This window comes from Dreissena polymorpha, chromosome 3, assembly GCF_020536995.1.
Source record: "Dreissena polymorpha isolate Duluth1 chromosome 3, UMN_Dpol_1.0, whole genome shotgun sequence".
Classification (NCBI taxonomy): Eukaryota; Metazoa; Mollusca; class Bivalvia; order Myida; family Dreissenidae; genus Dreissena; species Dreissena polymorpha.
In genome coordinates, this window is record NC_068357.1 from 127511555 (window position 1) to 127531508 (window position 19954).

The following is a 19954-nucleotide window of genomic DNA, read 5'->3' on the forward strand; positions in this document are numbered from 1 at the left end:
TTAATTTTTGTAAAACTTGCATCGGTTTGTGTAGTTTAACATGAGCATAATGTCAACTATAACATTTTCAATATTTACCTACCATGGGCAATCATAGCTGTACGGTCGGGACATATAATTGTAACATATTTCTTTACACATATGGGACCATATTGTGCAAAAGCTACGGTGGATGAAAACGGCGACGATGACGATGAAGATGATGAAGATGATTATGATGATGATGATGATGATGATGATGATGATGATGATGGTGATGATGATGATGATGATGATGATGATGATGATGATGATGATGATGATGATGATGATGATGATGATGATGATGACATTGTGACTTGCAACTGGGTCTGCGCTGTTTGCTTAAAGGAATTTCTGTAAGAAATATTCTAAATATAGAAATAAATATACTAGACATCCCTAAATTTGGAAATCAATTGATCTAATTTAGAAGGATGGGAGAGTCCACCAGGCATAAATGGGTTAATGCCAGGTTTTTTTAATACATCTGACGCAACCGCATTTTTGAAAATATCTCTTTATTTTAATTTAAAAACAAGACCAGTACAACACATGCAACATTATGCGGTAACATCGATTTCATATATATTGTTTGATGTTTTGACTCTATTTCTTTCCTCCAAAGGAGTTCGGGTCAAATGAGCCACCGGTGCTGCTTCCGCCAGAGCCGGAACCGGAACCTGATCCGAAACCACCGCCGGAGCCTCCGAAGTTCGCGTTTATCGCGTTCGGATCGAAAGAGCCATCGGTAGAGCCCCCACTGGAAGAGGCCCCACCGCCTGAGCCGCCGAAGCTACCCATAGCGTTGGGGTCGAAGGAACCTCCGAAGCCGCCACTGTTGACAGAAAGATGCAATATATGACATGTTAAATTATGGCTGGGCTATCGCAAATTCGCCATAAATTAGTCTGAAGTTTGGACGAAAAGATGTCACTTACTGAAAATTCTTAACCTTTTAATTAATTAACGATTTCACATGAAAACCTCATAAACACAACATTGGCGCCATATAGATACAGCGTAGACTACGAAGACGAATGCCATACATAATTCTAATTCCTACAGTACCGTAAAACAATTCTGCAACAAAGCACACGCCACAAAAATCAGATGCCAATGTATTTGAAGCTTACGTGCTGAAAACGGTCGATATTTATAATCGTTTATTTATTACCATATTTATCGCTAAGCGTTTAATACTGTTAACCCATTTATGCCTAGTGGACTCTCCCATCCTTCTAAATTGGATCAATTTATTTCCAAAATTAGGGATGTCTAGTATATTTAATTCTATATTTAGAATATTTCTTACAGAAATTCCTTTATGCAAATAGCACAGACCCCGATGAGACGCCGCATCATATGGCGTCTCATCTGGGTCTACGCTGTTTGCCAAGGCTTTTTTTCTAGACGCTAGGCATAAATGGGTTAAAATAAAACACTAAAACAATCTACACGTCAATTTTTATTTGCGCCGAAAATTATGCCCGAGTGTAAGGTAACATAGTAAACATGGTGATTTTACATTTTAACCATTTACTTTGCATCCTTTCCGGAAGAAGAAGTGGAACCGCTGCTTTGTCCGAAACCACTTCCGCCGAAGCCGCCGCTGGCGTCGCCTCCGGAGCTTGCTCCTCCAAAACCACCACTGCTGTAGAGAAGACGCATATAGATCAGGTTATAAGATGGGGTAACAGCATTCCGTTACGTCTATTTAAACTGTTCAGTGTTGTTGATTTTTCAGTTTTATTTTTTTAACAATAACATTCCATTAGCAGACATGTGATTGAAGTAAATTATTGCTAGACTTCTACGTTGCACACATGCACTTTCGTCCCAACATATCTTCAGCAAACATATTTAAATGTTTGTGTTAATGCCAATGGGTACTTTTAAGTCACTCATAGTCGAACATATATCAAAGCATAATACTCAATACTCAGGGAAAGATAATTATGACTAATGACAACACATTCAGTCACAGTCGTGGAGCCATTTTACTGCCTCGCCTACCTGTCACCACCAGCGGAGCTACCAAATCCACTTCCGCCAAACCCTCCACTTGCGTCACCACCAGCCGAGCTCCCGAAGCCACTTCCGCCGAATCCACCGCTGCTAAGAAAGCAGAAGTTCGTTAAGCAAGTTCAAAAACGCCAAAACTTACTAGTGTCTTTGAGCGTCTTTGGAGTTCATCATGAACTCAACTGCAAGTTAAAAGTGAAAATAATCGTACCTTGCATCTCCGCCTCCAAAACCACCTGAAGAGGACCCACCAGTGGCGCTCCCAAATGCCGCTGCACCGGAACTGCTGCGGAGAAGTATAATAGTGTCCCACAAATCTAACCGTAACATTTAGACATACGACAAAATGATTGTCTCGAAAATCCGTTCCATTATGAATGAGTTGAAATATATTAAAAATTAAAAAAATATGACATAAAATTGAACACGTGCAGATGGTATTTATATATGGCAAATAACAAAAAATAAAAAGACGACGCCTCAGCGGTTTGTATTTTACTACTTTTTTTCTTTAAGAAGGCTCGAACCGTAACCTACACTACTGGAAAAAACGTTCGTAGTATTAACCCATTTATGCCCATCCTTCTAAATTGGATCAATTTATTTCCAAAATTAGGGATGTCTAGTATATTAATTTCTATATTTAGAATATTTCTTACAGAAATTTCTTTAAGCAAACAGCGCAGACACAGATGATACGCCACATAATGCGGCGTCTCATCTGGGTCTACGCTGTTTGTCAAGGGCTTTTTTCTAGACGCTAGGCATAAATGGGTTAAACTTGCTAATTATTTTTTAACATGGTTTACAATCACACTTATAATGATATACTTTCATTAAATACCATTTGTTGTGAATTTGATAAAAACAAATCACTCAAACATTGATACAGATTTAAGTAAGTTGGAAAATATTTTTGATGAGGTACTGATAATTTTATCAACTTTAGTCATAACACAAATTCATCGTAACATTTGTTGCTTACTTTCGTAATGTTACGTCAGATTGTTGCTATGTGTCGCCCTTGAAATACTGATAAGTATATTGCTTCAATAATCTTTTAAGCGAGACCTCTAATAGTACCTTTGAAGAGTAAGTTTATGAGACGGACACGCGATATTAGTCCCCTATTTGGGAGTAATTTTCAGATTGCGTGATACCTGACGAAGTTACAGCTCGGTCAATATGTTAATGTGTCAAATTCAATAACTGACGTTTAAGTGTGACTTTGACATGTTCGGTTGGGAGACGAATAAAACATGCGATGCGGCTTCTTATAACGGATTGCATGCGTGCCAAGTTTTTAAAAAAACCACCAATGTCTGGCAAAGTTAAGACTGAGAATGGAATGTTCAAGCTGTTTTTGTGCCCCAAATCTATCCTTTGACATTTAAGCGTTTTTTACTAGCAACATCTTATGATAGTGGACAATTGTGGTATGTTATTTAAAAATACATCAATACATAAAAATATTATGGCTGAGGATCGAAACTTCGCACAGACAGTCAGACGGACGAACAGTACGACTTCTATGAGCCGCCATCTTTGAAGCTGGCATAAAACACCTTTGATTTAAAGCACCTAAAACCAAATACATATTGTATCACCTGCTTCCACCAGAAGAGCTCCCAAATCCGCTGCCGCCGAATCCTCCGCTGGCGTCTCCACCAGAAGAGCTGCCAAATCCGCTGCCACCGAAACCCCCACTGGCGTCTCCGCCAGACGAGCTCCCAAATCCACTACCGCCAAAACCTCCACTAGCGTCTCCACCGGATGAGCTGCCGAAGCCACCAGATGTATCGAACCCGCCACTGCTACTGTGGGTATTACATTTAGATTCAATCATGTGAGAATTAATAATTAAATGCTAAATATGTTTCTTCTACTCAATTCTATTACCAACATGCAAACACACAAAAAAAGCTGAAACGAGATGTGTCTTGTAATATTTTGTTCTGTTGATGTAAATCTTTAAGACCACAGACATACTGTAGACATATGGTTCAAAGATTATATATGTTCGCCTTTGTAACTGGTGCTGGTTTTATTCGACTTTCGTAAAACTTACATTTCGTGTTATTACAATATTGATAGAGAATGCGAGTTGTGTACCTGCTTCCGCCCGCGGAGCTCCCGAAACCACTTCCGCCAAAGCCGCCACTGGCGTCTCCGCCCGAGGAGGCTCCGAATCCACCAGAGGTGTCGAACCCACCACTGCTACTGTGATTAAAGTATGCCATGTTCTTTTTCTGAATATTCATAAAAAATCAGAGCAGCAGTAAGGTCCAATTGAGCTGCGTTCTTGGAAAACGGGACTTATTGCATTTGAGTACAGTGTCGTCACATATTAGCCTGTGCAGTCCGGACAAGCAAATCAGGCATGATACTTTTCGGCTTAACAGGAATTTTGCTAAATATAGACTTCCTTTAAATAACAAATTTCATCAAAACTTATCTGGGATGGTACTTACGCACAAGCATTATGACTCATTTTCCCAGAACGACGCACAACTGCTGCTCTCAGTTATGTGTTCTATCGCGTAAAAATTTACAATAATAATGATATTAACACACGTATGTCGTAAAATAATTAGGAACAGTTCATGCCGAAAAGCGCCCTCACATATACATCGCTTCCGCTACAGATTCGCATTTACCTTCCGCCTCCGGCCGACCCGCCGCTACTGGACCCGAACCCGTTCATGGCATTGGGGTCGAAACCTGGCAAAGATAACAGCAGAAGACAATTTGTTTTTAGTTATATTAGGCACCAAGAAGAACGAAAGCCACTATAAAACGGATATTCAATTGAGATATCGTTAGGCTCGAGTATTTAGAAAGGGTTCATCGAGTTATATTTTCTACATGAAGTTTAAGCCGTGTTTTTTCCATACAAAACTTCCTCTCTTAATCAACAGACGATCATATTGCAAAATTCTATCTTACGGAGGATTCCGGACATAGTTGCTATCTTACGGAGTATTCCGGACATGCATACATCTATTTTACGGAGGATTCCGGACATGCATATACCTATCTTACGGAGGATTCCGGACATGCATAAATCTATCTTACGGAGGATTCCAGTCATGCATAAATCTATCTTACGGAGGAATCCGGAATGCTTAAATCTATCTTACGGAGGATTCCGGACATGCATAAATCTATCTTACGGAGGATTCCGGGCATGCAGAAATCTATCTTACGGAGGATTCCGGACATAGTCGCTATATCATGATGGACAGAACTTCTAGCTAAAGTAACCAACCAGGGTCTTTATGATGTGCGCGTGTATTACCAACAAAAGCAAAGGCTGAACTAAGGTCGTTCAATGACGGTATTTTTGTTTGGGTTAATAATGCGCTATTCGAAAAGAATTACTTATTCATATGAGTGCACTTTCTGCAAATATATCTAAATGATACAAAATAGCGATATTATGTTCAGTAAGAAACGAAATCGGAATATTCCTGTTATAATGCCTTAAATAAAAAAGCATTAATTATAATTAAAATGTTTTAACTCACTTTGAGCCCGTATGACCACGAGCACTATACAGAAAACAGCCAGTCGTAACATTTTCGGTTCTTTTTATCTCACGCTCCTGTAGATTTTTGTTCTTCAACTTCAGACTAAAAGTCGCAGTTCTGAAAGCGGGGCAATCACAGTATTAGTCGTTAACTCAGAGACTATCAGGATTCCAATATTCGAGTGTGCTAGAATTTCTCTTATCTATTGGGCATCGGCACACTTTGTTGAAACTGTACCGAGGTAGTTGTTGTTTTGGTCAATACATGTATATTGCTTCCGAAAAAAATCAGTTCCATGCACTAGTTTCCAAAAATGTATCATTTAATGACAGTCGACACAAATAAGCTAGTCTTTTATGTAAAATAAGGTCTGGAACAGTTTTCTAAAAAATCTTCTCAAAATATATTGTCATCAAGTCATACCTTTGTCGCCTGCTTGATCGCCTAGCACGGAAACGTTGAAATCCCGCACCAAACGAGAAACCGCGAGAACTGGGCGAGAGCAAAAATGTCGCAGCCGACATTGCCTTTATTGAATGCCTTATCGTTATCGCAAGTGAACTTGAGGGGTCATGAATAGGAATCGGCGGGACAATGGGCCCCTTATCGTCACCTGGCCTGATAGTATATACAAGGGTTCCGCACCTTTGATATAAGGTGAAGAGAAATACATGTCGGTCCATTGAAATTACGTAAAATTATTCCATACTGACCTGTATTCTAACAGAATATTTTCTTGCGCTAATTACTGTCAATATTAGACTACCGTTAATAAGGAAGTATTGAAATTACGAAATGCTAGAAATGAGCCGTGATGTGTGAAAAGAGGGTTTAATGCATGTGCGTAAAGGGTCGTCCCAGATTAGCCTGTGCAGTCCGCACGGATATTTTTGTATTTTTGTGATATTTGTCGTTAAAAGAAAGTTGTGTCTTAGCAAACATCAAGTTAAGATGGAGAGTGTCGTTCTGATATATGAAAGAAATGGGATTTTCAATGCAATTTACATAAAAAATGGATCCAACAAAAAATTTGGGACGACACTTCACGCATATGCATTACACTCCCTTTTCACAGAGCATGGTCCATATTTTGTATAACAATTTGACAGACACCACGCATCAGAGGGGGTAATCACGTGACAAACAAGATGGCGACGTCCATGCCGAGGCATGTATGTTTCGTCGTGTTTTACCCTTTATTATTTGTATAATTATTTTTATTCCGCCCACTTTCCAGCCATATTAAAAAGAAAGTTACTGACTTTTATTTCTAAGTAATATTCGCTCTATATCTCGACTTTACTCGGATGACTTAATAAGGGCTCCACTAAGAAAATTTGCACCGAGTAAAGTCGAGATATAAAGCGAATTTAAATTCGAAATAAACGCTTATCACCTTTTTACTGATATGGCTGGAAAGTGAGCGTCATTTTAAAAATAAACAGAAGTAATAAAGGGTATAAAACGACGAAAAATAACTGTCTCGGTATGGATGTCGCCATCTTGACTGTCACGTGATTACCCCCTCTGACGCATGTATGTCTACTGTGAATATTACGTAAATAATTGTAACATAATCACTCCAGTAAACCGTTGAAATAACAGCGTATGTTGTTTGCGGAATCAATTGGAAACAACATGATGATTCCGAAACATAGCTTTTTTAATGGTTTCCAAACATGGGTTCCGAAGATGAGTGAAGTGTTGACATAATATTACATCATACCAACGCAAAACAAAAAAAATGTCTTTAAAAAGATAATCTTCCTTGGTAATCTATGCTCAGAACATAAAAGGACCATTATGTTCGGTAACGTAACTTCTCGGACCCCATCATGTTATACGTTTCCTTTATTGGAAAAACACAATATACACAGAAAAGCGGAAATGGTCGTCCCTAATTGGCCTGTGCCGACTTTACGAATATGCATTAAGCCCAGTTTCCCCAGGCTTGTGTAATACATGCAATACGTGTCAATGACGTGCTGCAGTTAATATGATGCTGGATCATCTAAACACTATGTTGAGTTGACCCACCATAATGTCATCTTACCAAAACTATCAGTTTATCTCAACAAAATGCAGTTTCTGCGTTCCCTGGAGGCGACTTGAATGAGTGTTTTTGTTGAAGCATCTTTCTCTAAACACATCTACTACGACTATGTATTGAGTCGCGTTCTGAGAAAACTGGGTTAAATGCATGTGCGTAAAGTGTCGTCCCAGATTAGCCTGTGCAGTCCGCACAGGCTAATCAGGGACGACACTTTCCGCCTAAACTTGATTTTCGGCAAGGAGGGACTTCCTTGAAACTAAAAATACCATAAAAGCGGAAAGTGTCGTCCCTGATTAGCCTGTGCGGACTGCACAGGCTAATCTGGGACGACACTTTACGCACATGCATTAAGCCCAATTTTCTCAGAACACGACTCTATTGGTTGTAGCTGAGCTAAGAATGTGTTCAGTTTTGAATATCGTACTAGTCGGTAATGACTGAAGTCTGTTAGTTTCTATTGTAGTTTACTTGCTGATGTTTACTGATGTCAATAAATTTGGAAAATTTGCTTTGTAATTTATCATCATAGTCCTTAATCTAAGACAATAATAAAAGTTACACGGAAGACGTTCGTTATTTGTGTTATTTTTGTACAGAATACATTTCCCAGTCGATTGATATTGCTGTTGTATGTTTTTGGATGTTCAGTTGCTTGATATGAAATCCATGAACATTTAAGCTTTTCTTTATATTAAGTTTGAATGTTTGTGAGCTTGGATTTGACGGTCACCTTGGTCTTTGGTTTTGAATCTTATTACCATGCTTATGTGTGCAACAGAGCTAAGTTTAGTGTCTGAATATTTTCGTAAAATTATACAGCGTGTGCATGTATTATAAACCGTATTGACATTAGTTTCGCCCTGAAGTCCGTTTCCTGTGCAGTCCGTTCCTTGTGTCAAGAACCATTAATTGGTGTCTATGATGGCGATCTAAAGAACCCTCCCACAGCGGGAATTGAACCCGTGACTTCCCGTTTACTAAGCGGACACCATATACACTACCGGTATTCCACTACGGCTGTCACGGCGTATCAACATTGAATGGACTTGGTCATCGACCTGTCTTCACGGATGCAAGTTTTTTTATAACGAGTGATTTAAACATTTAATTATGGTTGCAGAATATAATTAAAAAACAATGCATGCATAAATAAACGTTAATGTTATTATTTAGTCCTGTTCATGTAGAAATGTCATTGTGTGTGTGAGTATTTGCAATTGTAAACAACCGACAACATTTTTAAATGCCGCTCGCTTTCCAATCATATCAGGAATAAAGTTGCAATCGTTTATTTCGTATTAATATTCGCTCTATATCTCGACTTTACTCGCTGCGAAATTTCTTAGCGGAATGACCTCATTACAGCTCCACTAACAAAATTCGCGGGTAGTAAAGTCGAGATATAAACTGAATTTTAATACGAAATAAACGCAAATAATCTGTTTACTGATATGGAGGGAAAGTGAGCGTCATTTAAAATATAAAAAAAAGTAATAAAGTGTATTAAACGGTGAAAAATAACTGTCTAGGCATGGACGTCGCCATCTTGACCGACCACGTTATTACCCCCTCTGTCCTTAGAATTGAGTTTAAACTTTTCGTGGGATTCAAATTTTTTGTTGGATCCATTTTTTATGTAAATTGCATTGAAAATCCCATTTCTTTCATATACTGTCATAAGCATGCAATCGGCATCTCATGTTTAGGAAACATAGACCTGGTAGAAAGTCGCATGTACTCAACAAGCAACAATATTTAACCATGAAAACAGTATTGAACATAAAAATATACAATTTGTTTTTATGATTATACAATTTAGTATAGAGTACTCAGACGTTACAGATTAATGATAATGACGACAGTAGTCGTTGATATGATATAAATATGCGATATCGGACACCTGCATTTTATCAAGGTCACATAGTTGCTACCGGAAATTGCCAAGGAATGGCCTCCAAACATGGACACTAACATTGGAGTTACATGAATTATGTGAGCTGTTAATAGAAATAAAGACTTAAAAAGAAATTAATTAAAGCTGGTTGATATATTCTTTACTTACAAAAATGTTTGCATTACTGATTGGATTTGCTATATTTGAAGGTATAAACAACTATTGTCTATTTTGTCTAATATTTAATGCGGAATACTTCGGGGGAAAAATTATTATTGACAGTATTTTGATTAAGTTCAAAATTTATTATGTTTAGATGTTTTGTATTTATAAAAAAATCATAAATAAACGATATTCTAATAATGAGTTTTAAAACAATGGTGTAAAATAAGTTTAGATCATTGGTGTAACTCCAAAAGTGGCACAAACATACAATTAACACTTACGTAAGTTTTCACAAATATATTCGCATTTTTTTTATTGCAACGGCTTCTAAATCATGTACATGCAGCAGATATGTTTTAATAAGCAACACGAGGTTGCGATGTTTTTGTTTTATTTCAAGAATGAAAGAAAAAAGCGGTTTCTTTCTAACTATATGTCTTTTGAATGTATACGGCGACGAAAGGTTGTTGATGTAGGGATAACAAAATTACCTTAACCCTTGTTATCTTTGCCTTTATGATATATTTATTGTTCCTTTATATGTCATGTTAACGTAATTATATATGTTTTTATAGTTTTAAATAACTTGTGATCTAGTTACTTTTAAAATAATTGAGTCGTGTTCTGAGAAAACTGGGCATAATGTATTTGCGTAAAGTGTCGTCTCAGATAAGCCTATGCAGTCCGCACAGGCTAACCAGGGACGACACTTTCCGCCTAAATTGGATTTTTGCTAAGAAGAGACGTCATTTAAACGAAAAATGTCATAAAAGCAGAAAGTGTCGTCCCTGAGTAGCCTGTGTGGACTGCACAGGCTAATCTGGGACGACTCTTTACGCACATGCATTCTGCCCATTATGCTCAGAACGCGACTCAAATATGTTTTATAGTTTGAAATAACGTTTGATCTGGTTACTTGTAAAATAATTGATATGAGCCTTTTTCTGGAAAAGAATGGATAAATGTATGTGCGTAAAAGTTTCATTCAATACACTTTTCGCTTTAATGGACTTTCGTTTCAAGAAAGTCTCTGCTTAAACTAACGAAAATCCAGTTTAGGCGGACAGCACAAACTAATCGAGGACGACACATTAGGCACATGAATTAAGCCCGGTGTTCCCTGGGACGACACATTAGGCACATGAATTAAGCCTGGTGTTCCCTGGGACGACACATTAGGCACATGAATTAAGCCCGGTGTTCCCTGGGACGACACATTAGGCACATGAATTAAGCCCGGTGTTCCCTGGGACGACACTTTAGGCACATGAATTAAGCCCGGTTTTCCCTGGGACGACACATGAATTAAGCCCGGTGTTCCCTGGGACGACACATTAGGCACATAAATTAAGCCCGGTGTTCCCTGGGACGACACATTAGGCACATGAATTAAGCCCGGTGTTCCCTGGGACGACACATTAGGCACATGAATTAAGCCCGGTGTTCCCTGGGACGACACATTAGGCACATGAATTAAGCCTGGTGTTCCCTGGGACGACACATTAGGCACATGAATTAAGCCCGGTGTTCCCTGGGACGACACATTAGGCACATGATTTAAGCCTGGTGTTCCCTGGGACGACACATTAGGCACATGAATTAAGCCCGGTGTTCCCTGGGACGACACATTATGCACATGAATTAAGCCCGGTGTTCCCTGGGACGACACATTAGGCACATGAATTAAGCCCGGTGTTCCCTGGGACGACACATTAGGCACATGAATTAAGCCCGGTGTTCTCTGGGACGACACATGAATTAAGCCCGGTGTTCCCTGGGACGACACATTAGGCACATGAATTAAGCCCGGTGTTCCCTGGGACGACACATTAGGCACATGAATTAAGCCCGGTGTTCCCTGGGACGACACATTAGGCACATGAATTAAGCCCGGTGTTCCCTGGGACGACACATTAGGCACATGAATTAAGCCTGGTGTTCCCTGGGACGACACATTAGGCACATGAATTAAGCCCGGTGTTCCCTGGGACGACACATTATGCACATGAATTAAGCCCGGTGTTCCCTGGGACGACACATTAGGCACATGAATTAAGCCCGGTGTTCCCTGGGACGACACATTAGGCACATGAATTAAGCCCGGTGTTCTCTGGGACGACACATGAATTAAGCCCGGTGTTCCCTGGGACGACACATTAGGCACATGAATTAAGCCTGGTGTTCCCTGGGACGACACATTAGGCACATGAATTAAGCCCGGTGTTCCCTGGGACGACACATTAGGCACATGAATTAAGTCTGGTGTTCCCTGGGACGACACATTAGGCACATGAATTAAGCCTGGTGTTCCTTGGGACGACACATTAGGCACATGAATTAAGCCTGGTGTTCCCAGAGCAAGGCTCATATTTAGTTTGTTTACACACTTTTTTTGCTGAGTCCAACTGCAAAATGTTTGATATAGCCGTTAAATTGCGTGCGTGCGTCAAACGTCAAGTGCAAGCTGTACCTTCATTATACAATACACAATTGTTAGGCCTTTCTAGCAGTATATTTTCTAAATTAAGAGTATCATTTCATTAATATTCGGTCAATGGTTGATAATACATATGTATCTGTTTTAAACGCGCAATAAAATACATTGTAGATATTTTTATAATTACACCAAAGCTCTCGCGAGGAGACTTCGCGGGCTAGGGAATTAAATAATGCCAGTAAAATCATTATCGGTGAAATATAAATATAAGACCGTCATATGTATGCACGTAAAATCATGATTGGAGTTCGATTTTATGTAGGCGTGAGTTCGTGAATTGGCATCGTGTACATGTATATTGTATATTTCACCAATATGTTCACTGTTACTAGATAATTATATGATTGAAGAGTGGTAAAATGACTATAATATTCTTGTATTTAGGACGAAATACCATCGAATGCCTCTTTAAAGCAGCTTACCACATGTGTTCACTATGTGGAAAGATTGCAACGCCAGTAAAACCTGTGCACAAATTTCAACGTTCAAAGTCACGTTCATCTTGTAAATTAAAACAAATACCACACCATGATAACCGTGTTGAGAAGGCATGTCTCGAACAATACCGGTGCGTACGATAAGGTCAAGGTCACACTAAAACGTGAAATATGAAACACGGGCACGTGATGCACGTTATTAAATAATACAAATTTCTTGACAATAGTCCTCAACAGGCAGCTAGTATTAATAAAACATTTTTCAATTTCAGTTTCATGCTCAGTCGCTCTTCCGGGTGCCAACGAATACTACGGAAGTGCAGAAGATGACGACGATGTTCTCCCGCCCCAGTTTTCACGCCATGGCGCACTGTCGGCTGCAATCGGAACAACTGAAAGTCCACTGGAGAAGCTTCTCGATAAATTATACGGAAACGGCGGCTGGCGATCGCTTTTGACGGAATTTACCGAGCAAAATATCCCGACTACATACCTACCAGATGTTAAAGCAAACGGAGCTTCCGCACAGTGCAAATGGATTTTACGGCGTTGAAATTTCTGGTCAAGCGTTCAACCGCCAAGCAAAACCGTCAACGCCAAACCTCAGCCCCCCAGCAAGACCGTTGCCCGCGGCTCACACAGGATTCTCGAAAACGTTCAACAAAATTATAGGTAGTCAGCAGCATACAGTCGATATACATGCCAATTCGAGAGTGGAGAAACCTGATGTGAACCCGCTGCCGGTCGGTTCCGGAGCGGCAAATATGTTCCTACAAGAGCAGGCCAGAGCGCAGACACAGGCTGTGGCGGCCGTAGCGGAAATACCGCCTACCTTGGAAACGAATGGCGGGTAAACAGAATTCGCACAGCTCTCAACACGGGGAAACCGCAAATACCGACACAAACTCAGAACTTCGAGATGGCAGCGCAGGTGTTCGATCCCAATGTGGTCAATAGCCAACCAGAACGCTTTCAGTCCGAACGAAGCGTTCAAAGGTTTTGTTACGCAGACAGGTTCAGAACCGCATGGCCGTGGGGGTAATTTAAACTTTAACCCCGACAAGGTCAATCAAATGAAAGACCCCGACAATTCGCTAGCTGGAAGCGTCTCTCAGACACCGCAGGGCACTTCCGGTGGGTATCGTTTCAACGCATACGAGGATGCTGAGAGACCTTCTTTTGACGCGACAGCATTAAATCAAGCTCTAATGACTTTCAACAAACCGAATATTCAGCCTGAAGCCTTCTTCCCGAACTATCGATCAAACTTGTATCCGCAAAGGCTCAGGCGGCGCAGACCTCCGATAAAGGGGTCACGCACGCTCCAGACGCGAACACAACCCCGAAAAAAGCCGCCAGTACGAAAGCAACCGAAGCGCCATCGATTCAGCGTAACCCCAGCGGAATGTTTGTCCCGGAAGTCTGTACTCGGGAGGTGGGGGGTCAAACAACTTTTTCGTCGATCAGCAGAGCGGGATCGGGCAGATTGCTGGAAGCCCAGTCTTTTTGCGGACTATGCCTATGGGAACCAAGCCTTTGATCCGAATCTCCTGAACTCCGGTCAATCAAACTTCAATCCTAATGCTCAGTCCTGGATTCGAACCCGCCGTGAAACAACAAAAGAAACCGATGATAATGGTAATGGCTTAACTACATTCCCCCACGACGGCAGCTTCCCAAATAACCGTTTCACCGTCGGTGTCTCCTGAAGCCATGACTTACAATCCACTACGAACACCGCTAGTGTAACCGCCACTACTGAGAAACCTATCACGACAAACGACGATTACTTTGAATTTCACGTCACATTTCACAACGCCAGCAACGGTTATCTCTGGCAAAGCATCTGAATCTACCACCACTGTTGCTACCGCCGCGCCAGTCAGAGGCCAAAGTGGATTCGATCCTAACGAATTGAATGCGCAACAAGGACAATCATCGTTTATTCCCGGTCGCTTAACTTCCGGTGCCGTTTCCGAAAACGCATTCGGCCAGAGTCCAGTTGAGAGTAGTTCTAATGGTGGCTTCAATCCAAATCAGGCGTCGTTTGGAAGCAACACTTCAAACATGGGAAGCGGAAATGGGCGGATTCGATCCGAATTCCATGTTCATATGATGTTCTAAAGCTATGGGCAACGGGTCTACGTCAGAAAATGGCAGTTCCGGCTCTTCGTTTGGAATAGGGCTCGGCACAAACAGCGGATTTGATCCGAATTCAGCCAATACAGGCTTTGGTTCAGTAGGGCAGCGGAAATTATTTGGATTAACCCAAAACGGAAATGATTCAGGCTCAGGCGCCCTGTCTGGGTACAATCCGTATGGGTCTAGTGGGGGATTTGGCGCCAACACGTTTGGAAATGCTGCGGCGGGGTCCGCCGGCGGTGATCTATACTCTTCCGCTTTCGACCCGAACAAAGCGAACCAAATGGCGATGAGCAATCCATACGTGCCTGACAATGACTCGGACATCAGTCAGATGATTGGGTACTTCCTAGGCGGGAGTTCCGGTGGTTCCGGCGGCGAAAACAGCGGAAGCGGAAATTCCCAAAGCGCCTATGGCTCAGCCTTCATTGGGGCGTTTAACCCCGATACGGTGAACAAAATGACATTTGACCCAGACGCATTCAACAAAGCGCATTTAAACTTTGATCCTTTAGAATGCTGATGTCAAATCCGGGTATGGACAAAGCAACTCTTATGGCCGTCGGTGCGAAGTTCGATCCGGACAAGATAACAGCGCCTACAGTCAGCAGTCATTCTCTCCAATTGACATGTTAGGTCGGAATCCCGGGATGGACAAAAACGTGTTATCAAACTTGAAATACGATCCGAATGATTCCGGGTACTATGAACAATTCAGGTGTGAACGGAGCAACGTCATATAACAGCGGACAGCAAGGCGCATCATTCGACCCGGTGGACCTTATGTCGAGACTCATGCAGGGGGCGTCGGCATTTTATCCGGGAACTTCCGGCGCTCAGCAGCAAAACCGCGATCCTTCCGGAATGTTAAGTCTTCCGGTGGAAATCCATCCGGCGGCGGTAATGTAGGCACCGGCGGGAACAGCTTTACTCCGGCACCGGTTCTAACGTCGTCCTCAGGCAAACCGGTTTCAAAAACGCACCTGATGATATCATCAACATCAGCGTTGACGTCACCTACACCAGCATTGACGTTATCAACACCAGCGTTGACGTCATCAACACAGGCAGCACTTACATCGAAGTTAGCTACGATAGACCCTGCGATGTCTACCACGACACAAGTTCTGTAACCACAATAAATGCATCAATAAAACTTTAATAACCTGAACATTTAACCTCAACATGGAACCACAAATCTTGGTGGATTTAATCGAGTCCGTGTTAATAAAATACGCTGAAAATCCTGTTGTTGATTTTTTCTTCAGAGAAACATTTTCTGCTAACGTAGCTGTTGATGTCCATTAATAATGATTGCGTGACCAAACATAAAATATGCGTCGCTGTTGTTTGCATTTTCCGAATATACACCAACGTCTTCTTTCTGTTTGTTCTATGTGAGCACCGCTCTAGGGAAAATGTGTTAAATAACATTACTACTCAAAATCACGAACATTTCGTACAATATTGCGTGTAAAATAAAGCTAAACAATTAAAAAGCATTGTTCCTTATGGCATTTGCCGAAATTTCAACGCTAGATGTGGTCTGGTAAAATAGATGTTTGTAATACAAAATGCTCGTTTTTATTATTGTTATGCATATTGAATTCCATTTTAATTTCCCGCAACAATATCTATTCATACGACACATGAACACTAACATGGTGTTCGTGTGTCGTATGAATAGATATATTCGCGGGAAATTAAAATGGAATTAATTGTGTCACAGATAAATAAAAACGAGCATTTTGTATCAGCAACGATCTATGTAATCATACCACATCTAGCGTTGAAATTGTGGCAATTGCTATAAGGAACACTTATTGGCCTTCTACGCGGTTTTCTTAGAGATAAAAGAGCGAACTATATTTATATTTGATGTTGTGCTATGGTTGAAGTAAGCATACAAATCACAATAATCATCGTTACACTCATCAATTTCTGTATCATCGTTTACGGTCATCATCACCTTTACCACTTGCATCGTCATTATTATCATAGTCACGGTCGTCATTATCACAGTCATGATCACCAATAGTTGCATCATCTTGACATTAAGCCGCATCGTGCGAAAATGAGTCGTATGTCATATGCGGCCAGCATAGCTACAGACCAATCTGACAGTAAAGCATGAGTTCATGGTTTTCGTTAACGGACAGGGTAACTCCAGACCAGCCTGCGACAACATTTATTCTAAATCTAAGAATGGGTTGATGAATACGGGCCCATGTCTGAACAAAGACGGTTTTTGTTTTTGTGTTGGATTATAGTGGGTAAATTCCATAAAGTGTAAGCCCTTTTACATACTCAAATAGGCCAATTAGATCCCATTATTTTAACCTGAGCTCTAAACCGTGACTGATCGCTTTTACTTCAAATAAATGTTCTTATCAGTAGAAACAAGCATGCAACATCACGATATTATTCTTATCAGCGCGAAACTTCCTTGTTGGAGAAAGATTTAGAAACAGATTGGAACTCTGAACAATCCTAATTAAAACTCAGATTCTACGAGGCGAAATTCTCAAAACAGAAGAAGATGTGGTTCCGAGCGCTTTGTCTTGCGCTCATCGTGCTGAGCACAAATGGATTCAAAATTCGTAAGTTGAATACTATTGTCCTTTCATTAAAATTGTGTGTGTAAAAAACGAATTCAAATAAATTGTCGGACTTTTTTGCGAATGAAGGGACCAAGGGGTTTGACATTTTCAGGTTCACGTTTTCATCGGCGTCAGTCGGGAACGTTTGACCCCTCGAGCATGAATAGTCTCCCCTTCAGCGGTAATCCTTCAACTCTCAAACCGACGTACAACAACAGAATTCCACCTCCGTTAATCAGACGCAGAGTGGTTCCCAGCCCTCAAACAATCCTTTTAACACACAGCCAAGCGCCGGTCAAATGAGCAACGCCGGATATAATCCCGGTGGAAGCGGTCAAAATTTGCCCGGAAGCGCTACGACGTCAAATCAAATGAGCGCGTCCGGTTTCAACTCTGGCTCTCCGATGTCCGGGAGCCAGTACGGAACCAACGGAAGTAGCTCCCCTATAGGGTACATGAACCCGAACATGAATATGAATCCTTTTGGACAGCCGACCGGAAATGGGTCAACGAGCACCGCGGGTTTTAATGGTGGCGGTCAATTTAACCCGGGAATGCTGGGGAGCATGTTCCCATCGCAAAATGGAAGTTTTAATCCGAATCAATTATTTGGCCGAAAGTAAGTAGTCAATTAAATGTAAATCATAGAAAATGGAACAACTTACCGTCCAACTTGTCTCTGTGTTTGATGTGTTCTATACAGTCGTATATAGTACGAAACTGCAACTCGTAACTGTAAGCACGAATATTTTTGAATTCCATTACAAACAATATGAGCCGCGCTCTGTGAAAAGAGGATATGATGAATGTGCGTACAGTATCGTCCCATATAAGCCTGTGCAGTCCGCACAGGCTAATCAGGGACGACACTTTCCGCCTACACTGGATTTACGCAGACTTTCTGTAAACGAAAAATATCATAAAAGCGAAAAGTGTCTCCCTGATTAGCCTGTGCGGACTTCACAGGCTAATCTGGGACCACTTTACTCACATTCATTTAACCCCCTTTTCACAGAACACGGCCCATATAAGCCGCGCTCAAGGAAAACTAGGCTTAATGCATTTGAGTAAGTGTCGACACTTTCCGCCTAAACCAAGAAATGACTACCATTTAACGAAAAATAACATAAAAGCTTACTGCACATGCTTATCTGGGACGACACTTAAGCACATGCATTAAACCCCGTTTTCACAGAGCGCGCCTCATATAGTAGTCTGTCCTGGAATTGGCCTTGCCGGTCTCGTGTTAGCTTAGCAGAGAGGTAAATTGTGGTTTTAGCTTATTTTGGGGGACAAAATAACATAATATACAATGGAAATGGGGTTTTGTCTTAATTGACGAATCCTTACCGATATATGTTTGCGGAATAATGGTTTCCTTATCAAGGATTTCTTAGAGTTAAAAAAACAATAGCATCTAAATAAGTCGAGTCAGTTGTGCTGTGTTGTTGTTTTAAACGCACTTACCAACAAACAGAATAAACTTCAAAAGTGCAATGCGTAAGTAAAGAATATAATCGGGTTAGTCAGAAATGTTTTCAAACAAAATATGCCGTAATGAATAAGAAATATCCGTAAATGTAATATTAAACCATAAGTATTTTTTCCAAATTCTATCAAATTATTGGATGATAATGATTTAAATAATGACAATGAAGACAATATGTGCAATAATATGCAAATGATAATGACTATATTGGTGATGCTAAGGATGAGAATGAGCAAGGCACTGCTGTGCTGCTGCTGCTGCTGATGATCTCGATTATAAAAGTGATCAGAAGATGATGACGACGACTATCGCATTATTACTATTGACATTATTATAGATATTATTTTCATCATGATAATCAATGTTACTATTTTATTTATTTGTTATCAGTATTTTTATAAATATCATTATTCAAATTGTTATTATTATGTTATATATAAATTTATATTTCAGGGCACTTAGAACGTCGGCAGACCGTACCGCCAACATCAAGCTCCTCCTCTTCCTCCTCCTCCTCGTCTTCGTCGTCCTCGTCGAGTGGCAGCAGTTCCCCGGCGGATCGCCGCCATTGGGAGGCACCAGTTCCGGTAGCTCGAGTTCCGGGCTGTCTCAAAACATGCAGCCGCCTTCCTCCTTCATTGATCCATCGCAGTTCATCAGTGGAGGGTGAGAGATTTCTTATGAATTCAAGTTTGATAATTAACAAGTGATTGTTTGTATATGGTCCATGCTCTGTTAAAAGGGGATTTAATGCGTGTTCGTAAAGGGTCGTCCCAGATAAGCGTGTGCAGTGTGCACACGCTAATCAGGGACGACACTTACGCCTTAACTGTGCTTTTTGCTAAGAAGATACTATCTTTCAACAAAAAAAATATCATACAAGCGGAAAGTGTCATACCATATTAGCCTGTGTGGTATGCACATGCTAATCTGGGAATGCACTGTACGCACATGCATTAAACCCCTTTTAACAAGTCACGGTCCATATAAGTGCGAAATAAATCAACAGCTAGTAGAAAATCAACTACCTTCTAGATGTTATTATGGCAAATGAGTATCGATGGTAACTGATATATTTGAACATGGCCATAATAATGCATTATA

At 40.8% G+C, this 19954-nt stretch overlaps 1 protein-coding gene across 30 annotated transcripts; it reads right to left on the reverse strand.

The window, feature by feature from the left end:
• Positions 1 to 520: 520 nt before the first annotated feature.
• LOC127871392 (uncharacterized) lies at positions 521 to 6120 on the reverse strand. 30 transcript variants are annotated; one of them, XM_052414283.1, is made up of 10 exons: positions 5997 to 6120; positions 5571 to 5690; positions 4701 to 4764; positions 4156 to 4263; positions 3745 to 3857; positions 3651 to 3693; positions 2255 to 2332; positions 2035 to 2136; positions 1562 to 1672; positions 521 to 856 (listed from the first exon to the last, which is right to left on the reverse strand). In XM_052414283.1, the coding sequence occupies exons 2-10, from the start codon at positions 5620 to 5622 to the stop codon at positions 628 to 630; spliced, it is 900 nt and encodes a 299-aa protein (XP_052270243.1). In that variant the 5' UTR covers positions 5623 to 5690; positions 5997 to 6120; the 3' UTR covers positions 521 to 627. The 30 variants fall into 30 exon arrangements, with proteins under 30 accessions (XP_052270243.1, XP_052270241.1, XP_052270246.1 ...); XM_052414281.1 differs by having other exon boundaries at positions 3745 to 3860; XM_052414286.1 differs by having other exon boundaries at positions 2035 to 2133; positions 2255 to 2326; positions 3745 to 3863.
• Positions 6121 to 19954: the final 13834 nt, after the last annotated feature.